The 21228-nt window shown below is 42.1% G+C and overlaps 1 protein-coding gene across 2 annotated transcripts in view; it reads left to right on the top strand.

Moving 5' to 3' along the window:
• TMEM71 (transmembrane protein 71) overlaps positions 1 to 20160 on the top strand; it is an 86024-nt gene extending 65864 nt beyond the window's left edge. For both annotated transcript variants that reach the window (XM_030219321.1, XM_030219312.1), the window contains 4 exons: positions 2027 to 2102; positions 4827 to 4888; positions 4997 to 5045; positions 17943 to 20160. In XM_030219321.1, the coding sequence (XP_030075181.1) occupies positions 2027 to 2102; positions 4827 to 4888; positions 4997 to 5045; positions 17943 to 17961 (206 nt within the window). In that variant the 3' untranslated portion in view covers positions 17962 to 20160. The remainder of the gene's footprint in view (positions 1 to 2026; positions 2103 to 4826; positions 4889 to 4996; positions 5046 to 17942) is intronic.
• Positions 20161 to 21228: the final 1068 nt, after the last annotated feature.

Genomic DNA, 21228 nt, shown 5'->3' with positions numbered 1-21228 from the left:
GCTCATGCGATGGGCGGGAAGTCATCCGCGCATGCGCGGTACGTGCGATTCGCGCGCTAGAAGACTCTAGCAAAACTTTGTTTTATTTTACTGGCAAAATGACGATTCCTGGGCTGATGCGGACGTCAACCTACATGTGAGAATAAGCAGCTTGCTTGTCCTCGGAGAATTATGGATAGCCACCCAGTTAATGGTCTGAATATTGCTGCTGACTGGATAGTATTTCTGGGTCAGGGCTGAAACCAAATATTCAGTGTCCAGGTACTGGCACTGATTTCATTTTAACCATGGCAGTGGACATTTTGCCTAAATAATGACTACTGTGGTTAAAAATTTGGCACCTATTTTTACGTGAAAGACATACCTAGGGGTAGAGAATAAGCAGAATTGGTGCTCACTCACCTATTTTACAAAACACAACGCATATGTGCCTATTCTTACTGATAAATATACACGCATGATTGCACTAACCTCCAAGCAGCTATAAATGTCTATAAGCCTGAACTAACGACCCTGTGTGATTCATGGTTTCACAGTAAGATGTTTCATTATATCTTAGGAACAGAATTAGCATTATATCTATATTATTTAAACAGGGGTGGACTGACCTTATGGGCAACTGGGCAGTGCCTGAGGACCCAGGGCTGTTGGGGGAGGGGCAGTGCTTCCCTCCCACTGTGCCCAATGTGTGATGTCCTTCTTTCTCCTCTGGGACTGGGATGCCACCATCTTTTCCCCCTTCTGCGCTCCCATCATGAACCCCCCCTTCGCAAGTGGGGGCACTGGTAGCTAAATTGGCCATCTGCTGCTGATGCCAGAACTTCCCTTTGCTGCAGTCTGTTACTTCTGACATCATTTCCTTGTTCCACAAGCATGGCCACACAAGGGGAAGTTCCAGTGTCAGCAGCAGATGGCCGATTTAGCTGCATGACCAAAGGAAAAGGTCAGTGGCAGGGGGAGAGGGAGGCAGCAGGACTTGGGGGTGGGGGGGGGGGGGGAGGGCAATGGTCCTCATTGCCTGGAGGCCCAGACCACTGTCAGTCCACCTCTGTATCTAATGCATGCTTATTAGGTGTTTAATTGGTATTATAATGATTTCATAGTATATCTATGTTGTTTGAATGTTCTTCCATGCTGTCTATAATGGTACTGTTTGTATTGTACTTATATTTTTCATATATCTGTTATATGATTGTTTTGCAGTGGTGTTAATTGTGCATATTACCAGGTTTCATTCTGCCAGTTCCTATTTTACCTCATTGACTGTATTTATTCTTATATTTTAATCATTTTACTATTTTTATGCAGTTAACAAAATTGTAAATTTTATTATAAACTGCTGTACACCACCTTGGGTGAACTTCATTATAAAAGCAGTCAATAAATTAAAAAAATAAAATAAATGTGTGTGTCTAATTTCCTTGGAGTTAATTTTATAAAGGTACACAGGCGCCTATATTTTCTTTATAAAATAGGAGCAATGTTTGCACCTATGTGTCTTGACAGTCTAAGCCAGGTTTCCCAAGTACAGTCCTGGAGTACCCCTTGCCAGTCAGGTTTTCAGGACATCCACAATGAATACGAATGAACTTGATTTGCATATGCTGCCTCCAGTATATGCAAACCTCTTTCATGTATATTCATTGTGGATATCCTGAAATCCTGACTGGCAAGGGATACTCAAGATCCGGACTTGGGAAACACTGGTCTAAGCCAGGGCTACCCAATACTGGTCCTCAGGTCCAAATGCAGGCCAGGTTTTCAGGATATTCACAATGAATATGCTGAGAGAGATTTGCATGCACAACCTGCTTGGTATGCAAATCTCACTTATGCATTTTCATTGCAGTTATCCTGAAACCTGGCCTGCCTGTGGACCTTGAAGACCGGAATTGATTAGCCCCTGGTCTAAACATCCTGCATGTTAGTTTTCCAGAACATATACTCTGTGAAACCTCAAATATAGAATATGTTGTGCTTGTTTGTGAAGATAAATTACGATTTTGTCTTCTTCTCTTATCCTCAGAAATCAACATGCTCACAAAACTTTCAAATCAGATGATCATGCTGTTGGTTTGCTTATTCCTGTCTGTCTGTGCAAGGTAGTTATAATAAGAAAATTATTACAACAACATATGCTGTTGTTTTTTGGATGAGAAAATTAAAAATTAGGGTGTAGGTTTATGAGGTTAAATCTGAGGCAAAGGTTGGTAATGAACACAGATAGATGTTTGTTTAATAATGACTTACTATAAAGCTTATGCTTAAAAATAAGATCACAATGGTTTATAAAAGCAATGAAAATTACTAGAGCCAGGAAAAGACTACCATAAACTGGATAGGAAAGATAATCATACTAATAAGAAAACCACATAAACATCTGTACCAAGAAGACATACATTCAGAGAAAATTCTAGGATTTACTGATCAAAGAGGCAAAATACTTGCTTAAAAATGAGACTTTAACAAGATAGATCACTGCTATCTGAACATTGTTTGGTGCTTTGTGTAAAATCCGGAGAGATTTTTTTTCTTAAACTTTATTAGCCATATAGCTTTAGAGATCTCTACCTTCTGCGACGGACATTACAAACAGACTAATGGTTATGCACAAAGCCCGCCTGCTCCTCTCCTATCAAGCAAGGGAGGATCTCTGCCAAAACCTTCAAAAGGATTTTAATATCTACGTTAATAACAGAGATGGGACAATATGAATCCACCGTCTGCGGGCCGTCCCGACTTGGGAAGCAGAGTTAGCATATAAAGGAAACGAGCCATTGTCCACTATGTCCTGAAAATAATCAGACAAAGGGCCTAGAAACTGTGGGGGTAAGAGTTTGTAAAACTGTCTTGAAAAACCATCAGGACCTGGGGCAGAATATAATTTCAAAGATTTAATGATGTCCTGCAACTCCCTTGCTGATCGAGGTTCCTCTAATAGGTGAAATTCTTGATCAGTCAAATGGGGAAGCCCTGCTAATTCTAAATACTCTTGGATAACATCCGGATCCAGGGGATCAGCTGCTGTATAAAGTTGGGGAAAACAAGTGGTAAATAAGCGTGCTATGTCCGCACTGTTATGGATCCTCCCCATCCTGTAGCAAAACCACCGCACAAGGTCCAAAGTAGACGTCCTGGTTTATTCCTGAAGCGGTGGAACTGACACTTGCAGTAAAGTATTGAACGGGAAGCCAGTTCATGTAATAATGAATTCAGGGACACCTGGGTAGCATGTAACCGTTCTTGCACGGGGCAGCGAATATATGCCCTCTTGGCCATTTTCAAATGGGATTCTAAAAGAAGGACTCCTGCAGCCAGTCACTTATTATGGGCGCTAACATACAATAATGTCTCTGTGAAGAACTGATTTAGCTGCCGACCAAAATAAAGAAGTTTGATCAAGATGCCCTCAATTGTACTGCATATAATCGGCCCATTTTTTAATGCAAATAGTTACAAAAATCAAGGTCGGTATAAAGATATGAGGGTAAACGCCAACCTGAAAAAGACTGATAGTGTTCCAGAGCCTCTATCCAGCTTATAATCGAAAGTAATCGCCCGCTATTTCCCGACACAAATCGGGATATGGCCGGCGATTTCGCAAAAGCGGCGAAAAGCGTATAATCGAAAGCTACATTTGTGATAGCTTCGCCGCTTTCCCTTCGCCTCACCGGCGAAAGTTCAAAGGGGCGTGTTGGCGGCGAAGCGAAGGCGGGGCATGGGCAGGCTTGGGCGTGGCTACCAGATGGCCGGCTTTCGCGAATAATGGAAAAATAAAACCCGGCGATAAGCAGTATTTCGCCGGGTTCACTTGGTCCTTTTATTTTCACGACCAAGCCTCAAAAAGGTGCCCCAACTGACCAGATGACCACCGGAGGGAATGGGGGATGACCTCCCCTTACTCCCCCAGTGGTCGCCAACCCCCTCCCACACTAAAATTATTAAAATACAAACCTTTTTTGCCAGCCTGTATGCCAGCCTCAAATGTCATACCCAGCACCCTGACAGCAGTATGCAGGTCCCTGGAACAGTTGTTGTTGGTTGCAGTGGACTGCAGAAAGGCAGAGCCAGGCCCATCCTCCCCTACCTGTTCCACTTGTGGTGGGTAATGTTGAGCCCTCCCAAACCCCCCAAAACCCACTGTACCCACATGTAGGTGCCCCCGTTCAGCCCTTAGGGCTAGGGTAATGGTGCACACTTGTGGGCAGTGGGTTTTGGGGGGGATTTGGGGGACTCAGCACACAAGGGAAGGGTGCTATGCACCTGGAAGCTAATTTGGTTGTTTATAAAAGATGTTTGAAGTGCCCCCTAGGGTGCCCGGTTGGTGTCCTGGCATGTGAGGGGGACCATTGCACTACAAATGCTGGCTCCTCCCATGGCCAAATGCCTTGGATTTCGCCGGGTTTGAGATCGCCGGCAGTTTTTTCCATTATCACGGAAAAGGAAAACTGGCGATCTCAAACCCGGCGAAATCCAAGGCATTTCGCCGGCCCACACCGTATTATTGAAAAAAAAGATGGCCGGCCATCTTTTTTGAAAATACGGTTCCGGCCAGCTGTTGCGCCGCCACCAAAATAGATCGCCGGCGACCTATTTCGCCAGTGACGTTCGATTATTCCCCTCCACGTAAGTCAATAAGAGGAGTTTGAACTGTATGCGGAAACAGATAGGTTAGCGCAGTAGCCCTTATCTCCACCTCAGTGGGTGGCGGTAAGGGCTCCCCAACGCATGGCCATGCAGTAAAAGTTCTCTTACTGCATGGCCATGTATGTCTAGGGGCTTTTTACTTGCTGGGGTAATTTTTTCTAATTTTCTTGTCTTTGTAGGTGTATTTTGGGTGGATTGTTCATTAGTTGGCTGGCTTTCATCCTTGTGATAGCCTTAACTTGTAAGTACAAAGTCTTTTTTTGTTGGCTTTTGTATCTATTTTTATCATAATATATTTCTCACATATGGTGACTGAGCTATGAAATTGATTTTTTTTCTTTACTTTTAGGTGCCATTAAACCATCGCTCAGCAGTTTTTTCAAATCTTTCAAGCTCAGGTAAGCAGCTCAAAATAATCTAATTCTCCAAAGATCTTTGCTATGAGGATGGCCAGGTGGACTGACAACAGCACAGTAAATGTACATCTTGAGTCCTATTCCTGATCCTGATATCTGCTATTGGGTAACAAATAGTCAATAGTTCTGCATAGGCAATGAACAGAGTCCTGAGGAGTAATACATAGATGGGCGTATCATGTACATTTTCTCAAACTTGCAGGTTAAAGCCTCCTTCATGCATGTTATGAATGTCAAAGGAGCAGGCCCATATCTAGCTTCTCTTCCTCAGCCATGACACGGTGGGTGAGGTGGGAGTGCCTTGGAGCATGTTGCATAAGGTGCATTTCTGGATCGCTACACTCTGCAAAGGAATACTAGAGGAGAATTTTATTCACGAGGGTGAAGGGGAACTGAAGTAAACAAGGGACTCCTATGTTTCTGAAAATGAAGGCTCAGGATGCTTCAGTGATGGGTAGTACTCTAACATCAGTACACTTGTTAAGTTGTAAGCTCATAGTTGGAGGGAGGCAATTTAACTGGGCTTTGGTGTAAAAACAATTGAGCAAGGAATATTTAAATTAATAAACAGACAGTTGGGAGAGAAAGCGCTCTGGAAGATCTTAGTAGCGATTATTGCCATGCTCATTTTTTCATATATGTAGGATCTATGAATGCTCTTATTTGACCTTAATATTGTTGATTAAAAAAAACTCAAAACAATATGACAGATATCTCTGTTTTCGAAATGGCAAACCATGTGATCACAGGCTAGACTATGGACAGAATGGGGCCTATTTACTAAGCAGCATTAGATGTTTAACATAGCTTTTAATAGTGTCATGTTTATTGTTAGCTGTTTAATGACGCAATTTGTGAATGCTAACATGGAAATTCCTACTATGGGGCATGGTTTGCATGAATGGGTGGACACTGCACCTTGCAATTAACACAGAGGTTTGTAACTACACATTCATTGCTACTGTGGCAGACAACACGGTACATTTAACTACTCCTCCAGAGATGTAGCTAACGGCCTCTACATTATAGACAGTACCATGAATGCATAGTAGTGATTATTGCTCTGTGTTAACTCCATGGCTATTTATCCCAAAGTGCTGGTAACTCCTTTCCAAGAAAGAACTCTTTCTTCTTCTTGAAGTCTCTACTCCTTTTCTTAATGGATTAGACTATTTCAGCCTTTTTACCAAGGGATGCACCACACTGGACTACACTATCTCATACCCTGGTCCATATAAAATCAGTAAGGACAAGGGGTACTTACACTTAGATTCTTGCGTGCAGTGATGGATGGGCAAAATAGGAAGGTGTTTAGAATTTAAAAAGTAGAAAATGTCTGGGTAGCCATGAACAAAAACTCTATCTCCATCATAAATAACAGTGAGTTGGACTCAGGTAGGTCAAATTACTAGGATAAGGCTACCTGCCCCAAAGAAAATTAAGGGAGGGAAGGAGACAAATGTACTTCATTCTGAGAGGGGACAGACAATGGCTGAGCTGATGTTCTCTGCCTCCTCCTTTACAAAATCCCAGAGCATAGCAGGCATTAGCCTGTGCTGGGTGGCCAATAGGTATTCTAACAATCTCTGCTTCCTCCTTCATTAAATCCCTTGGCATGGTGGGAGCTAGTTTTTGGAGGCGGTTGGCATGCTGGGAGCCAGTCTGAGGAAGTGGGCCATCTGAGAGCCCTGCTGTTGTTCTTTGATGCCTCCCTCCTCTTGGACAACTGTCCAGAATGGCATCCACAACTTAAAATATGTCATGGCTGCTGACAAAGGTCAAAATAGGCAGATCAACAGTTCTATACAGGTGCAGAAGGGCAACTGAAGAGTAGGGAACCTCATGATATAAGACACTGTGGCAGGAGGATGCTACCAGCACTAGCTGTGACTCCAGTAGAGTCAGGACTATGCAGGGGCAAGACAAGCAGATACAACAGTGCTAGGCAGTTAGGGAAGAATTGGGAGAAACAAACTGAATGAGAACTGATCTTGACCTGGTCAGAGGGAGGGAACTGGAGAGGAGGTAGATGTGGAGAGGGAGAGAGAGAGAGGGGGGGGTTTAAGGAAAATTGCTTCTGGGTAGAGGGGGAAAGAGTCAAGATTCTTACTATGACTTATACGTTATTAAATCGAGGTACCCCAGTTTACTTATCCTCCACATACTCCAGCTAGAACTTTGCAATTTTTCCATGATGGACGATTGCATATTCCTTCTGTGTTTGGCTCACTTAGAATCAATCCACCTAAGTGTCTTCTTTATGGCAGCGCCGCTGGTTTGGAATGCCATGCCTCTTGCTCTTCATACTGAGCTGTCCTTCCCCAAATTTAGGGTGGCGCTAAAAATTTACTTGTTTCAACAAACTTGCAACAGTTACAGGAGAATGTCGGACTCTGGGCATTTAGTTACCTGCTTATTTTTAACTTCTATTCTGCCATGTTTCTTATAACTCTCTTATTAGATTGGCATTCCTTTCATGTGTGTTAAATTTGGATTGATTTTGTAAACTGCTTTGCTGTGTTTTCATGATTAGCGGCATATTAAGTCAAATAAACCATAAAACATAGTTACCCTCCCCAAACTCCTCTCTCGTCCCCTTTGCCTAAGACCAGTGGGTGTGAGAGTGTTGTGTTTGAGGTTGCCAAGCTACCCATAGTTGTTTTTGCGATATCTTCTGTAGTCGGTGAAGGTCTGCCCATGCTTTGCGTAAGTGACTGAGGTGTGGCATTCGGCTACTGTTTCTCTGTAGGTATTTGTAGCAGTCCAGTTTGTTCTGTATCCTAATAGGAGGTGTACTAAAGTATTAGGACCTAGTATAATTTTTACTGTGTTGTTTTTCATAGGCAGAATTGTCGCTATGTGAGTGCTGGCAGTTAGTATGGTTTTGGTACGGCAGGTTTGCTATACGCTCCGAGTTAACATTTTACAGATTTTTCTGTTACTTCAAGACATGCCTGGCAGTGAAGAGAAATTATGTTGCTGACATGCAATATCCATTTATGTGCTTTTACAAGATCAATCTTGAGGATGTGAGGCTATAATTCATGCTTTAGTAATCAAAATTTTGGCTGAGATTTTTTGGGCCCGAGTTCTCATTCATTTTAAGGCCTAGATTTAGTAAAAGTTTCATTAATGAGCCTTATGCATTGCAGGTTCTGTGTTATACAATGGGGCCTATTTACTAATAATGCATGTTAACAGTGTTAGTGTGCAGTAATGCACTTTAGTAAATCTATCCCAATATCTAGAAATTTGGCCTTCTGCCGCTGATAAGCATTGGCTGACACCTCTCCCCCCCCCCCCCCCCCCCCCCCCATTTTCCTGGTTCTGTTCTTGCATCCTGCAGTCCAATCCCAGCTGACTGCAAGATAGTGAAGTTAGTGTCATGATACGACAGTTGCTTCTCTATCCCACTCATCCTGCTGCCTGCACCTTTTCTGCAGTTTGAACTACATTTTCAACCACACAGTGACCCTAGAAATCTATGGAGCAACATGTAAGCAAAATGGCTGACTGAGCAGTGAAGCACATGGGCAGCAGAAGCAGGTTAAAGAAGCACTGGTCCTGCAATTCCACCACTGCACTCTCTTGCTGTCATCTTGAATTGGGCTGTTGCCGGTGGGGGGTGGGGGGGTGGGGGGAGGGGGGTGAATAGCTGTAACCGCCGTAGGTCATGTGAGGTGGGGTGTTACAAATACAAACCTTGACCTCTGGACACTGGAGACACAGACTACGCCACTGCTGAGCAGGTACTGTCTGACCTGGAAATTACAGAACCAAGGCAAACATGGTTATACAAGGATTTCATTTTATACCAGAAGACTTCACAATTTAGATGAGGCTATTTAAATAAGTAAATAGAAAACATATTCAGCATTATTGTTTCTCTTCTTAAAGTTGGAAAAAGGTGAATAAAGAACAAAAATTATTTTCAGTGGCAAATTTATTGCATAATAAGAGTGGAATTACATATAAATATTCACCTGTAAGCCCTAGCTGTGAATAAAATCAGTGAAGAAATAAAAGCCCTAGTTGTGATTTATGTCTTCACTGATTTTATTCACTTGTAGGACATAACTGTGCAGAATATATAGGTAAGTATACCATGATGCATTTTCAAAGATGGAAAAGTCCATTTTGAATAGAAAGTTGCAGTAGGAATGGGTGAGATTTTACAAAAGGCTCTGCCCAACACAAAGCCATTTGTAAAACACATATATGGATATGCATATAAGGTGCTCACTAGAACTGTGTTTTGTACCTGTGCCAAGTGACTTAATCCAATTAAATTGGTTACACAAGATTTGGTGACTCTGGTTCTAGTATCTGTCTTAAAGTTGTGATTATTAGAATTGGGTTTTGAATCTTCAGTGCCAAAGACCTAATTAAATCATTTTGGTTACATAGCACCTAGTGACTCATACCTTGGGAGGAGGGGCAATTTGTGTACAACTGTGTAGTTAGAGAAAAAACCCCCAGAACTTCACTTTATCTTGGGAGCTCTGAGCTACGCTGGGCTTTTTCAGAATTGGTTTGTACTGACCAAATTCTGAAAGTGATCCGAGAAGAGAGTGAGGCTTTGAATACTGATGTTGTAATTCACCTGGGGACAAATGACATGCCCAACAATAGCAAATTTACAGCACAGAGAGCTTTCCAGAAGCTTGGGGAGGGACTGAAATCTTTGGTTCAGACTGTGGCTTTTTCTGAAGTAATTCCCATGTGGGAGAAGGGAGAAGAAAGACTACGCAAAACAATGGAGTTCAATAAGTGACTTGAGTCTTGGTGTAAAGAAGAAGAAGGTTTTAGTCACATAGGGGCATGGGGTAATACGTGGAAAAATAACAGGCTGTACTGTAATGATGGGCTACATCTTTCGGTGACAGGAGAAAGGATCCTTGGGGAGAAATTCAGACAGTATGTTTCTAGACATTTAAACTAGAATGTGGGGGTGACAAAAAGAAACAAGGGAATTCGGAAAGTCACCCCCAGAATAAACTTGATGGCAGAGGGAAAGGTCATCATCTAAATAGAGAAAACCACCTAAGCTCTCTACGCAGATAGAAAGCAATGAGTACAAATGCTCGCAGTCTAGGTAAAAAGGTTCAAGACTTGCAAGTCCTGATGTTTGAAAAAAACTTGGATATTGTTGCTATTACAGAGACGTGGTTCAATGATTCCCATGAATGGGTTGTGACTATACTGGGCTATAATCTTTTTAGAAAGGATAGAGAGGGCCAAAGGGGTAGAGTGGCGCTGTACATGAGAAACAATAACAGAGCGGCTGAAATGCGGGGCACCTGGGGAAAGGAAGAAGATTTATGGATTGTCCTGGACAGAGAAGATGGAACCTGTATCCTCACAGAGGTTATCTACAGACCTCCGGCACAAATAGAGAAGCTAGACAAGGATCTGACAGGATATTCAAAAGATTGGTATGAAAGGGGAGGCGCTACTGTTGGGAGATTTCAACTTGTCTGATGTGGATTGGAACGTCCCGTCTGCGGAATTGGAAAGAAGTAGGGAGATTGTGGATGCCTGTCAAAGTGCTTTGCTCACACAAATGGTGACAGAACCCACGAAGGAAGGGTCGATGCTAGATCTAGTGCTCACAAATGGAGGAAGTGTTTCTAATATCCGGGTGGGTGCCCACCTATGTAATAGTGATCATCACACCATATGGTTTGATATAAGGGCGAAGGTGTAGTGGATGCACAAAACTAAAAGTACTGGATTTCAGATGTACTGATTTTGATAAAATGGAGGAATACCTGAAAAAGGAGCTGTTGAAGTGGGAAGGCGTAGGAGAAGTGGAACATCAGTGGTCAAAGCTGAAGGCTGCTATAAATATGGCGACTGATCTTTATGCGAGGAAAGTAAACAAAACCAAGAGAAACAGGAAGCCTATATGGTTTTCCAACCAAGCAGCTGAAAAAATAAGAGCAAAAGAAGCTTTGTTCAAGAAATACAAAAGAATGCAATGAGAGGATCACGGAAAAGATTATCGGATTAAACTCAAAGAAGTGAAGAGGGAAATACGGCTAGCGAAAGCGCAAGTGAAAGAAAAATGGCTAAAGATGTAAAGAGAGGTGACAAAATCTTTTTCAGATATATTGGAGAAAGGAGAAAAGATAGGAATGGAATTGCGAGACTGAAAGATAATGAGAATAGTTAAGTGGAAAGTGAGGAGGATAAAGCGAATATGCTAAACAATTACTTCTCTTCGGTGTTCACGGAGGAAAATCCTGGTGAAGGACCGCGGTTGGCTGCTGAAGGAATATTTGGGAATGGAGTGGATACTGCGCCGTTTACGGAAGAAAGTTTATAAACAGCTGGAGAATCTGAAGGTGGACAAAGCTATGGGGCCGGATGGGATCCAAGGATACTGAGAGAGCTCAAGGAGGTCCTGGCAGGACCTCTTAAAGATTTATTTAATAGATCTTTAGAGACGGGAGAGGTTCCGTGAGATTGGAGACAAGTGGATGTGGTCCCTCTTCACAAAAGTGGAGACCGGGAAGAAGTGGGAAACTACAGACTGGTAAGTCTCACGTCGGTGGTAGGAAAAACAATGGAGTCGCTGCTGAAAGAAAGAATAGTTAACTTTCTAGAAGACAACGGGTTACAGGACCCGAGGCAACATGGCTTTACCAAAGGAAAATCCTGCCAAATGAATCTGATTTACTTCTTTGATTGGGTGACAAAAGAAATGGATGAAGGCCGTGCGTTAGATGTAATCTACTTGAATTTCAGCAAAGCCTTTGTTACGGTCCCCCACAGAAGACTCGTGAATAAGCTGAAAGGGCTGAACTTAGGACCGAAAGTGGTGAACTGGATAGAAAACTGGTTGACCGACAGGTTGCAGAGGGTGGTGGTAAATGGAATCTGCTCGGAGGAAAGGATGGTGAGCAGTGGGGTTCCTCAGGGGTCGGTACTGGGGCCCATTTTGTTTAATATATTTGTGAGAGATATTGCTGAAGGGTTGGAAGGAAAGGTTTGCCTTTTTGCGGATGACACGAAGATAGCCAATAGAGTGGATACCCTGGAGGGAGTAGAAACGATGAGAAAGGATTTCCGAAAGTTAGAAGAATGGTTGAGGGTCTGGCAGTTAAAATTTAATTATAACACTAACCTATCTCCTGGGGTATCTATTCTTTCTGGTTTCTCCTGTATTGTTATACTTATGCTTACAGAAACTGTTATTTTTTTACTTTTTTTCTTTGCTGTGAAACTAACTCTTAGTATGTGATTAAACATATATTGTTATAAAGAAATCTTTTAAAATTTTCAATAACAGTGCTCAGTACATACATATTACTCTGGATAGAGTTGTGCTTAGCAATATGTCTGACCCAACATCATGGCACTGTAACTCTCCCTACCTACCATCTCACTGGCTCCTATACATATTTTCATTTCTTAAGTCCATGAGTGATGCATTTGGGGTGTAGAAACCCAAAAGAGAGATATTGAATAGGAGGGAAGAGATTAGCAATAAAATGCTTGGATGTTTCACTTATATATACTGTCATCTACCACATTTGCTTATTTCCGATCTGACGAAGAAGGGCAACCTTTGAAAGCTAATCAAGAAATGTATTATGTCCAATAAAAAAAGGTATCTTATTTTCTTTTCCATGTTTTATTTTGTTTGATTTCTATTGATCACAAGTTTCTGAATGCCGCTTCAGTTTCTCTCTCCTGAGCTGTGATTAGAGCTTCTGGTTTTCAGTGATTTTTATTTCAGCAATCTACTGAGACCAAGGGCAGCTCTGAGCTGCAGACACTGAAATGTGACCGATGGAATATAAAGTTGGTGTGCATGTCTTTTTGGGCTCTGCAGATTGCCACATGAAAATGCATTAAATCCAGAAACCCAAAGCATAAGGCTGTAGATCACCTCTCCCTCTTCTGTATCCGATCAATCAAGTACGGTTCTCAGTCACTTTATGGATCAGTGTTCGCAATGCCTTCTGATCTCTCACAGCTTCTTTCAATTCTGCTATGTTCATTCCAGTATCTTCCTTGATGGTATCTATCCAGCGAATTCTTGGGTAGCCTCTTTTGCCACTAACCATTCCAAGCATGATGGGCAGACTTATATGGTCTGTGCCGGGGCTGGTGGTTGGGCGGCGGGGAGAGTGCTGGGCAGACTTATACGGACTGTGCCAGAGCTGGTGGTGGGAGGCGGGACTGGTAGTTGGGAGGCGAGGATAGTGCTGGGCAGACTTATACGGTCTGTGCCCTGAAGAGGACAGTACAAATAAAAAAGTAGCACATATGAATTTATCTTCTTGGCCAGACTGGATGGACCGTGCAGGTCTTTTTCTGCAGTCATCTACTATGTATGTTACTATGATGTCTTTTTCGAGGGACTTGCTTTTCATGATGTGACCAAAATAGGAGAGCTTTTGTTTTGTTACTTTGGTCTCCAGTGAGATTTTTTGTTTGATACGTTCCAGAACTGCTTGGTTTGTTATTTTGGCTGTTCATGGGATGCGTAACAGTTGTCTCCAGCACCATAATTCAAATGCATCAATTTTTGCCTGTCTGTCTTTCTCAGTGCCCAAGATTTGCAGCCATATGTTGCTATTGGGAAGATGGTTGACTGACCAATCTACATTTGGTTGCCAGGCTGATGTCCTTGCTCTTTCAGTTGTTGTTGTTATAACTGGGGATGTGAGCCCTTGTGCCCCGACTGAGCACGGTGAAGATGGTGTGCACCGCACTCGGTCAGGCAGCCAGATAACTCCTAGCTACACCTGCACTTAGCCACTATTCCCCAGGAGTTGAGCCCCTGGGTTCAAGCGGCTGGCAGGACTTCCAGAACCGACGGGGTTGCAGGACCACCGACCAGACAGGTAGCCAACAGACACAGTCCAAGAGCCAGGAAAACAGTAGAGCTGAGAATAGTCAAAACACAGTCCAGGGTCAGAGGCAGGCAGCAACACAACGCATGGTCAGGAAACAAGCCAAGGTCTGGAACACCAAAAATACTGGAAACAGGATAACCGACAAGGAACACAGATGTGGACCACGACCTTTATGCAGCAGAAGCCGAAGCAACGAAGGGCTGGAGACAGTGCCTTAAGTAGGGAAGGAATTAGGCTCAAGCATGTGCAGCTGATCCAAGATGGCTGCCCTCATCAGCAGAGTAGCACAATGTCCAAATATGGGCTTCCTTCCTGTTCTCGTATACAAGATGGCTGCCCCCTCCTGAGCTAGCCAAGATGGCTGCTGTCCTTGATCCAACCAACTACTACTACTTAGCATTTCTATAGCGCTGCCAGGGTTACGCAGCGCTGTACAAGTTTAACATGGGGAAGGACTGTCCCTGCTCAAAAGAGCTTGTATCCTTATGTGCCGTTTCCAATCTTGATTTAATCTGAGTCTCCATATGGCATTCAGATTGTAGATTCTTGATCTTGATAGAGTGATCTTATGAGTTCAACCAAGATGACAGCTGCCAGAAATAGGAAACAGAAACAGACCCATCCTGGAGAAACCATATCCAAAATAGCCGGCTATCTCTGCCGGACTGCACCTCACCGGCGAATCGGCCGCAAAGGCCTGGAACCAGGTGAGGAACGTAACAATTGTTCATGCTGACCATCACACTTCTTCCAAGTGTTAGCTGTCTCTTGGTATCAGGGATGCACTCACCATCATGATTAATTTTGGAGCCAAGAAAGATGAAATCCTTGACTTCAATTTCTTCATTGTTGATCTTGATGTCAACATTCATATTTTTTGCTGATGTCATGATCTTTGTCTTTTTGATGTTCAGATGCAGTCCAACCTTCTCACTTTCTTCTTTGACTTTCCTGATCAGATGTTCAAGATCCTTCTTATTTTCAGCCAGCAGGTATCATCAGCATATCGGAGGTTGTTGATGTTTCAGCTAGTTATTTCATGCCAATCTTGGACTCATCCAGGTCTGCTCGTCGCATGACAGTTTCAGCATACATGTTGAAAGCTGCTGGTGACTGGATGTATCCTTATGTGCCGTTTCCAATCTTGATTTAATCTGAGTCTCCATATGGCATTCAGATTGTAGATTCTTGATCTTGATAGAGTGATCTTATGAGTTCAATTAGGTGTAGTGGTGTGCCCATCTCCTTCAGGCAGGTCCAGAGCTTGTTATGCTCAAGCACATCAAATGCCTTCAAATAATCGATAAAACACATGTAGAGATCTTTCTGGTACTCCCTAGCTTTTTCCATAATCCATTGAAGGTTGGCAATATGATTATGAGTGCCTTTGCCTTTCCTGAAGCCAGCTTTCACATCTGACAACTCCCTGTGGATGGTTATACTCAAGCGCTGTTGAATGATCTTCATTAAAATTTTGCTTGCATGTGGTATCAGAGCTATGGTGTGGTAATTTGTGCAGTACTTTATATCCCCCTTCTTTGGAATTGGGATGAAAACTGATATGTTCCATTCTTTTGGCCACTAACATGTGTTCCATATATATTGGCATAATGTTAATGCCTGGGGCTTTTCAGTTGGCTAATTGCTTCATTGTCCACATGACTTCCTCCAGAATATCTGGTTCCAGTTCCAGTGTCTCATCCTTGTCTATCAGATGGTTCTGTTGTCCACATTCATATAACTTCTCTGTATATTCTTTCTGATCACATATTTCTGGGTGGTTATACAGTTCCTGACCATTGCTCCCACAAAATGTTGCCTTGCAGGCCATGAATGTTGACCGTGCCCTCTTCACATGGGTGTAGAGTTCTCACATGTGACCTTTCCTATGCATTTCCTCCATCTTCTGGCACTGTTCATACCAGTAGTTCTCTTTATCCGTTCTGGCCTCTCTTTGGAATTCTGCATTAAACCTTCTGAAATCTTCTCTATTCCCAGTAACTTTAACCTTCCTTCTCTCTTCTCCAATGCTGATGGTCGAGTCAGAATCCACTGGGCTGATTTTGATGCTTTCTAGTATGGGGTATGTTCTAATGTTGTTTTGATTATGTGCGCTTTCACTTCTTCCCACAGTTCATCTCCCCCCACACACATATAAATACAAACACTGCCCTCCTTCAGATCACTCCCCCTTCCAACTCATCCCCCCTTCAACATTCTCTCAGCACACCCCACCTTCTGCATTCACATTGTTACTTTCCTCAGTTCTTCTTCACCTCACAACACACCATATGCCCCATACACTATCTTTTCTTCCACACATCCCCCTACCTTCTGTATCCCCACCTCCACACTTCCCCTACCTTCATCTCTCCTAGCTCATCTCTCCTTCCACATGCCCACTTACCCTCTGTTGTCTCCAGCTGCCCCCCCTCATTCTCGTCCCATACACAGTCTCATCTGCTACACATATGGACAGACCATACATGGACAGAACAAAAGTCCATCAAGCCCAGTATCCTGTTTCAAACAGTGGCCAAACCAGGTCACAAGTACCTGGCAAGATCTCAAAACAGTAAAACAGATTTTATGCTGTTTATTTTAGACATAAGCTGTGGATTTTCCCTAGTCCATCTTTATAATTGCTTTTGGACTTCTCTTTTACAAAATTATCAAACTTTTTTTTACTCCTGCTAAGCTAAACTGCTTGCACCACAGTCTCTGGCAACGAGTTTAATTGCACATTGAGTGAAGAAATATTTTCTTTGATTTGTTTTAAATTTACTACTTTATAGCTTCATTGTGTACCTCCTAGTCCTAGTATTATTGGAAAGAGTAAACAATCGATTGATGTCTACCTGTTCCACTCCACTCAGTATTGTATAGACATCTATCATATCTCCCCTCAGCTGTATTTTCTCCAAGCTTAAGAGCCATAGCCGCTTTAGCCTTTCCTCATAGGAAAGTCATCCTATCCCCTTTATCATTTTCGTTGCCTTTCTCTGTACCTTTTCAAATTCCACTGTATCTTTTTTTAGATGCGGTGACCAGAATTACACACAGTATTTGAGGTGCAGTTGCACCATGGAGCGATACAAAGGCATTATAACATCCTCATTTTTGTTTTCATTCCTTTCCTAATAATTTCTAACATTCTATTTGCTTTCTTAGTTATTGCTGAACACTGAGTAGAGGGTTTCAACTTATTATCAACAATGACACCTATATCCTTTTCCTGGGTGGTGACTCCTAATGTGGAACCCATCACTTAGCTATAATTTGGGTTCCTCTGTCCCACACACATCACTTGGACTTGCTCATATTAAGGGGCTCATTTTCAAAACAGAAAAACATCTGAAAAGCAGCACAAAGCAGCAGATGGACTTTTTTTTTACAAAATGTCCAAATCGCTATTTTCAAAACCCATTTTTAAGATGATTTTCTATGCAGTTCATCTGCAGTGCATCCAAATCACAAGGAGGCATTTCAGAGGCGTGTTAGGGATGGGATTTGGGCGGTCCCAAAATTTGGATGTTTTTCTGACATAATGTCCAGGGCTAAAAGTTACATGTTTTGGTCTAAACCTGTTTCAATCATGACTAAGCCGGAAAAAGATGCCCTAAATGACCAGATGACCACTGTAGGGATTAAGGTATGACTTCCTTACTCCCCCAGTGGTCACTAACCCCCTCCCACCACCCAAAGATGTGAAACAGTACATACCAGCCTTTATGACAGCTTCAGATGTTATGGCCAGTCCTATTAGAGCAGCAAGCAGGTCCCTGGAGTAGCCTAGTGGTTGGTGCAGTGCACTGTAGAGAAGACCTAGGCCCATATCCCACGCTAACTGTTATACTTGTGGTGGAAAGTGTGAGCCCACCAAATACCTACTGTATCCACATATAGGTGACACCTGCAGACATAAGGGCTATTGTAGTGGTGTATGTTTGGGAAATGTTCTTTCCTTTCTGGTATTAACAATGTGATCTATTTATGCTTCTCCTCACAGGTCTATACAGGTCTGTTGAATGCTGAAGCTGCAGAGTTTCTGAAGCATGCCAGAATGCAGACAGACATATTGCTGTACCTTCTCTAAGAATAACCTATGAAAACACATCACATTACATCACATTTACGATATTCTCAGATTTGTATTCTGAACCCAATAAGCTGTGTACGTATCATCATTCACCTTGAAGTCCAAATTTCTTTTTATGCAAATTGTTTATATTAAATTGAGGTCATTATTAGGGTAAGCTAATGGAAGCTTGTAAGGTTGTGCTATTACTGATAACCTCTAATATATATTTGCTGGTTACTTCTACTTATGTTGTTGGATATACTTTTGATATAGAAAGGATAGAAGATATAAGACTATTTTATCAAACCCATGACCCTTTACCCTTTAAAAGTATATTCCTATTTTGAGGCCTATGTACTAAAGCTTGTGTTAAAAAATCTATTTTGCATTCTTGTGCTAAAAATTTGGCATGCATGCTAAAATGTCATGCAAAGGATAATGAATTAAATTTTTGTATGCATTTGCAAAATACACTCTTAGCATGCATACTAAACCAAAAGGTTTAATGTGTATGCTCTGCATTGTGAAATTCCCCATGCTACCCAGCCAAAAGTGAAAGCACCTGTTTTCATGGGGGCTTTCATCTGCAGCTTTCTATTCAGGGCTGTAGAGTTCGTACACCAAACCTTTGACTCCTCTATTTTTCTACTATCGGGCTCCTACTGATATCAGTGCTGTGTACTTCTAGTAGTAGTCTACATGTTTTGTTCTGGATCTGAAGTACTGGTAAATATAACTTTAGATCCAGGACAAAGATATATATCTATAGATATAAATGTTCCAAGTACAACTCCAACTTTGCCCTCCTTATTTCCCTGATAGAAGTACAAAGGGGTCTGTTGCCTGATCCTCCCTTTTCACTCCATGATGCTCAACAAGGCAACTTTATGGCTTTAGAGCCCCTCCATCCCCCATTCTAACTTTCTCAGGGTACAGGTTAAGGGTTCGGAAATCCTATTCATGCCCCACTCCTTTCCCCCTAGAGACAAGTCAAGGGATTTGGCAACCTGCTCAGAGTCATTTTTTTTCCTATGGGTAAAAGAAGCAGCTGCTGCAGGCCCTGCATATTAAGAGACCCATAGCATTGCATTTGTGCCTGCCTGAAATGGCTGGAAGAAGGAAATTCATGAAGCAGGCACAGGCCAAAAGATGGTACAGGCTTCTTGCGTCTTGCGTCTTGCGTCTGTCCAGGTAGGTCAGCAGGAAAAGAGAGCATAAAGCTGCCTTCCTGTTAGCTGGCACAGAAAAAGAGGAAACTGTACCAACAGGCTGGCAGCATCAGATTAACAACTTGAAATATGATGGAGCTTGGCGGCTGAGATAGTTGCTGCTAATAGGCAGTGTGATGGGGGAGGGAAGAATAAAAAAAGTTATTCATTCATTATTTGTTGTGTGTGTGTGTGGGGGGGGGGGGGGGGGGGGTCCCTTCTCCCACTAGTGCTGTCTACTATTAACTATAAAGGTTTCTGGATGATACATGCCAGCCTGTGCCTCTCAAAGGATGAATTAATTTATGGTAGGTTGGTAGTTCTCTTTTGAATCAATGTTGGGAGCATTAATAGTAATGTGTGACATGTCCAAAAGAGGATGTATCCTAGGTGTGAAGTAATGGAGAAATATATACCCCCAGAAAGGAGGAGTTTGTGTCTCATTTTCATCCTTCACCTTACTGATAAGCAGTCAGGACTCAAGGGGGGGCAGGAATGTGTATTCATTTGAAACAACACTGAAAATGCCAGCATGGCATTTCATACTGTTGATAAATGAAAATAAAACAAAACAAGAAACTGTATTTTTTTTTCATACGCCATCATGCACACATGACAGAATGGAAAGCAAAATACAAAATCAAATACAATAAAACATTCTCAGAAACAATCATGGGACGTGACATGAAATTAAAATTTTCTGGCTGTACACCCCTAAAGGGTCTGTGCTGGCACCGGTGCTCTTTAACATATTTAAAAATGCTTTGGAGTTGGGAGATGATCAAATTTGCAGATGACACTAAATTATTCAAAATCATTAAAATGGCAGAGGATTGCAAGGATTTGCAGAAATATCTTAAGAGACTCTCAAATTCTATAAATGGCGCCTTAAGTTGTGCACACTAATTTGGCCGCATGGCCATATTGCATGCACAACTTTACTACTACTACTACTTATCATTTCTATAGCGCTACTAGACGTACGCAACGCTGTACACTTGAACATGAAGAGAAAGTCCCTGCTCGACAGAGCTTACAATCTAATTAGGACAGACAAACAGGACAAACAAGAGATAAGGGAATATTAAGGTGAGGATGATAAAATAAGGGTTCTGAACAAATGAATAGGTTAGGAGTTAAAAGCAGCATCAAAAAGGTGGGCTTTTAGCTTAGATTTGAAGACGGCCAGAGATGGAGCTTGACATACCGGCTCAGGAAGTCAATTCCAGGCATATGGTGCAGCAAGATAAAAGGAACGGAGTCTGGAGTTAGTCTGGAGTTTACTGATTAGCAAGCCAATCAGTGCCGACAATTGGTACTTAACAACCAATTAGTATTACTAATTGGCTTTAATTAGAATTTACATGTATAACTTTCTAGGCGTATTCTATAATGTGCGTAAAAATTCTAGTGTGTGCAGCCAAAAAGGGAATGTGGCCTTGGGCAGGTCATGGGCGTTTCAAAAAAAAACTATGCACACTATTATAGAATACACATGATCTGCGCCTAAATTAGGCACAAATATTTAGGCCTGGTTTTAGGTGTCCTAAACGGGTGCACGACCGCTACACATATTCTATATGCTACGTCTAACTTTAGGCGTAGTTTATATCGTTTATTTATTTTCTATACCGTTTCTTAATTGCATACACAAACCAGAACGGTTTACATTTCTTTAAAATACACAAAACTTTAAAATAACCTACAGGAATACAGGAACTCCATTTCTTTGACAGGAAAGCACGGCAAACCAAAAGCATCCATTCTGAGAATAAAAAGAACAATAAAACAATCCATTCATAACAAATTTATATGAACAAACATATGTTTTTTTCTGCATATACATTCTGCCCCTTTTCCCCTTTTTTTCATCCCAGATTACTTTCAAACGTATTTTGGAATAGGTATGTTTTTAGAAGTTTATGAAACTTAACATACGACTCTTCTAATCTGATAATTTTTGGAAGGCAATTCCAAAGAGCAGGAGCTACATAGAAAAATGCTGA

The sequence above is a fragment of the Microcaecilia unicolor genome, chromosome 1 (genome assembly GCF_901765095.1).
Source record: "Microcaecilia unicolor chromosome 1, aMicUni1.1, whole genome shotgun sequence".
Taxonomy (NCBI): domain Eukaryota; kingdom Metazoa; phylum Chordata; class Amphibia; order Gymnophiona; family Siphonopidae; genus Microcaecilia; species Microcaecilia unicolor.
The sequence above is the reverse complement of the archived record's forward strand: the minus strand, read 5'-3'. Positions and strand labels throughout refer to the sequence as shown.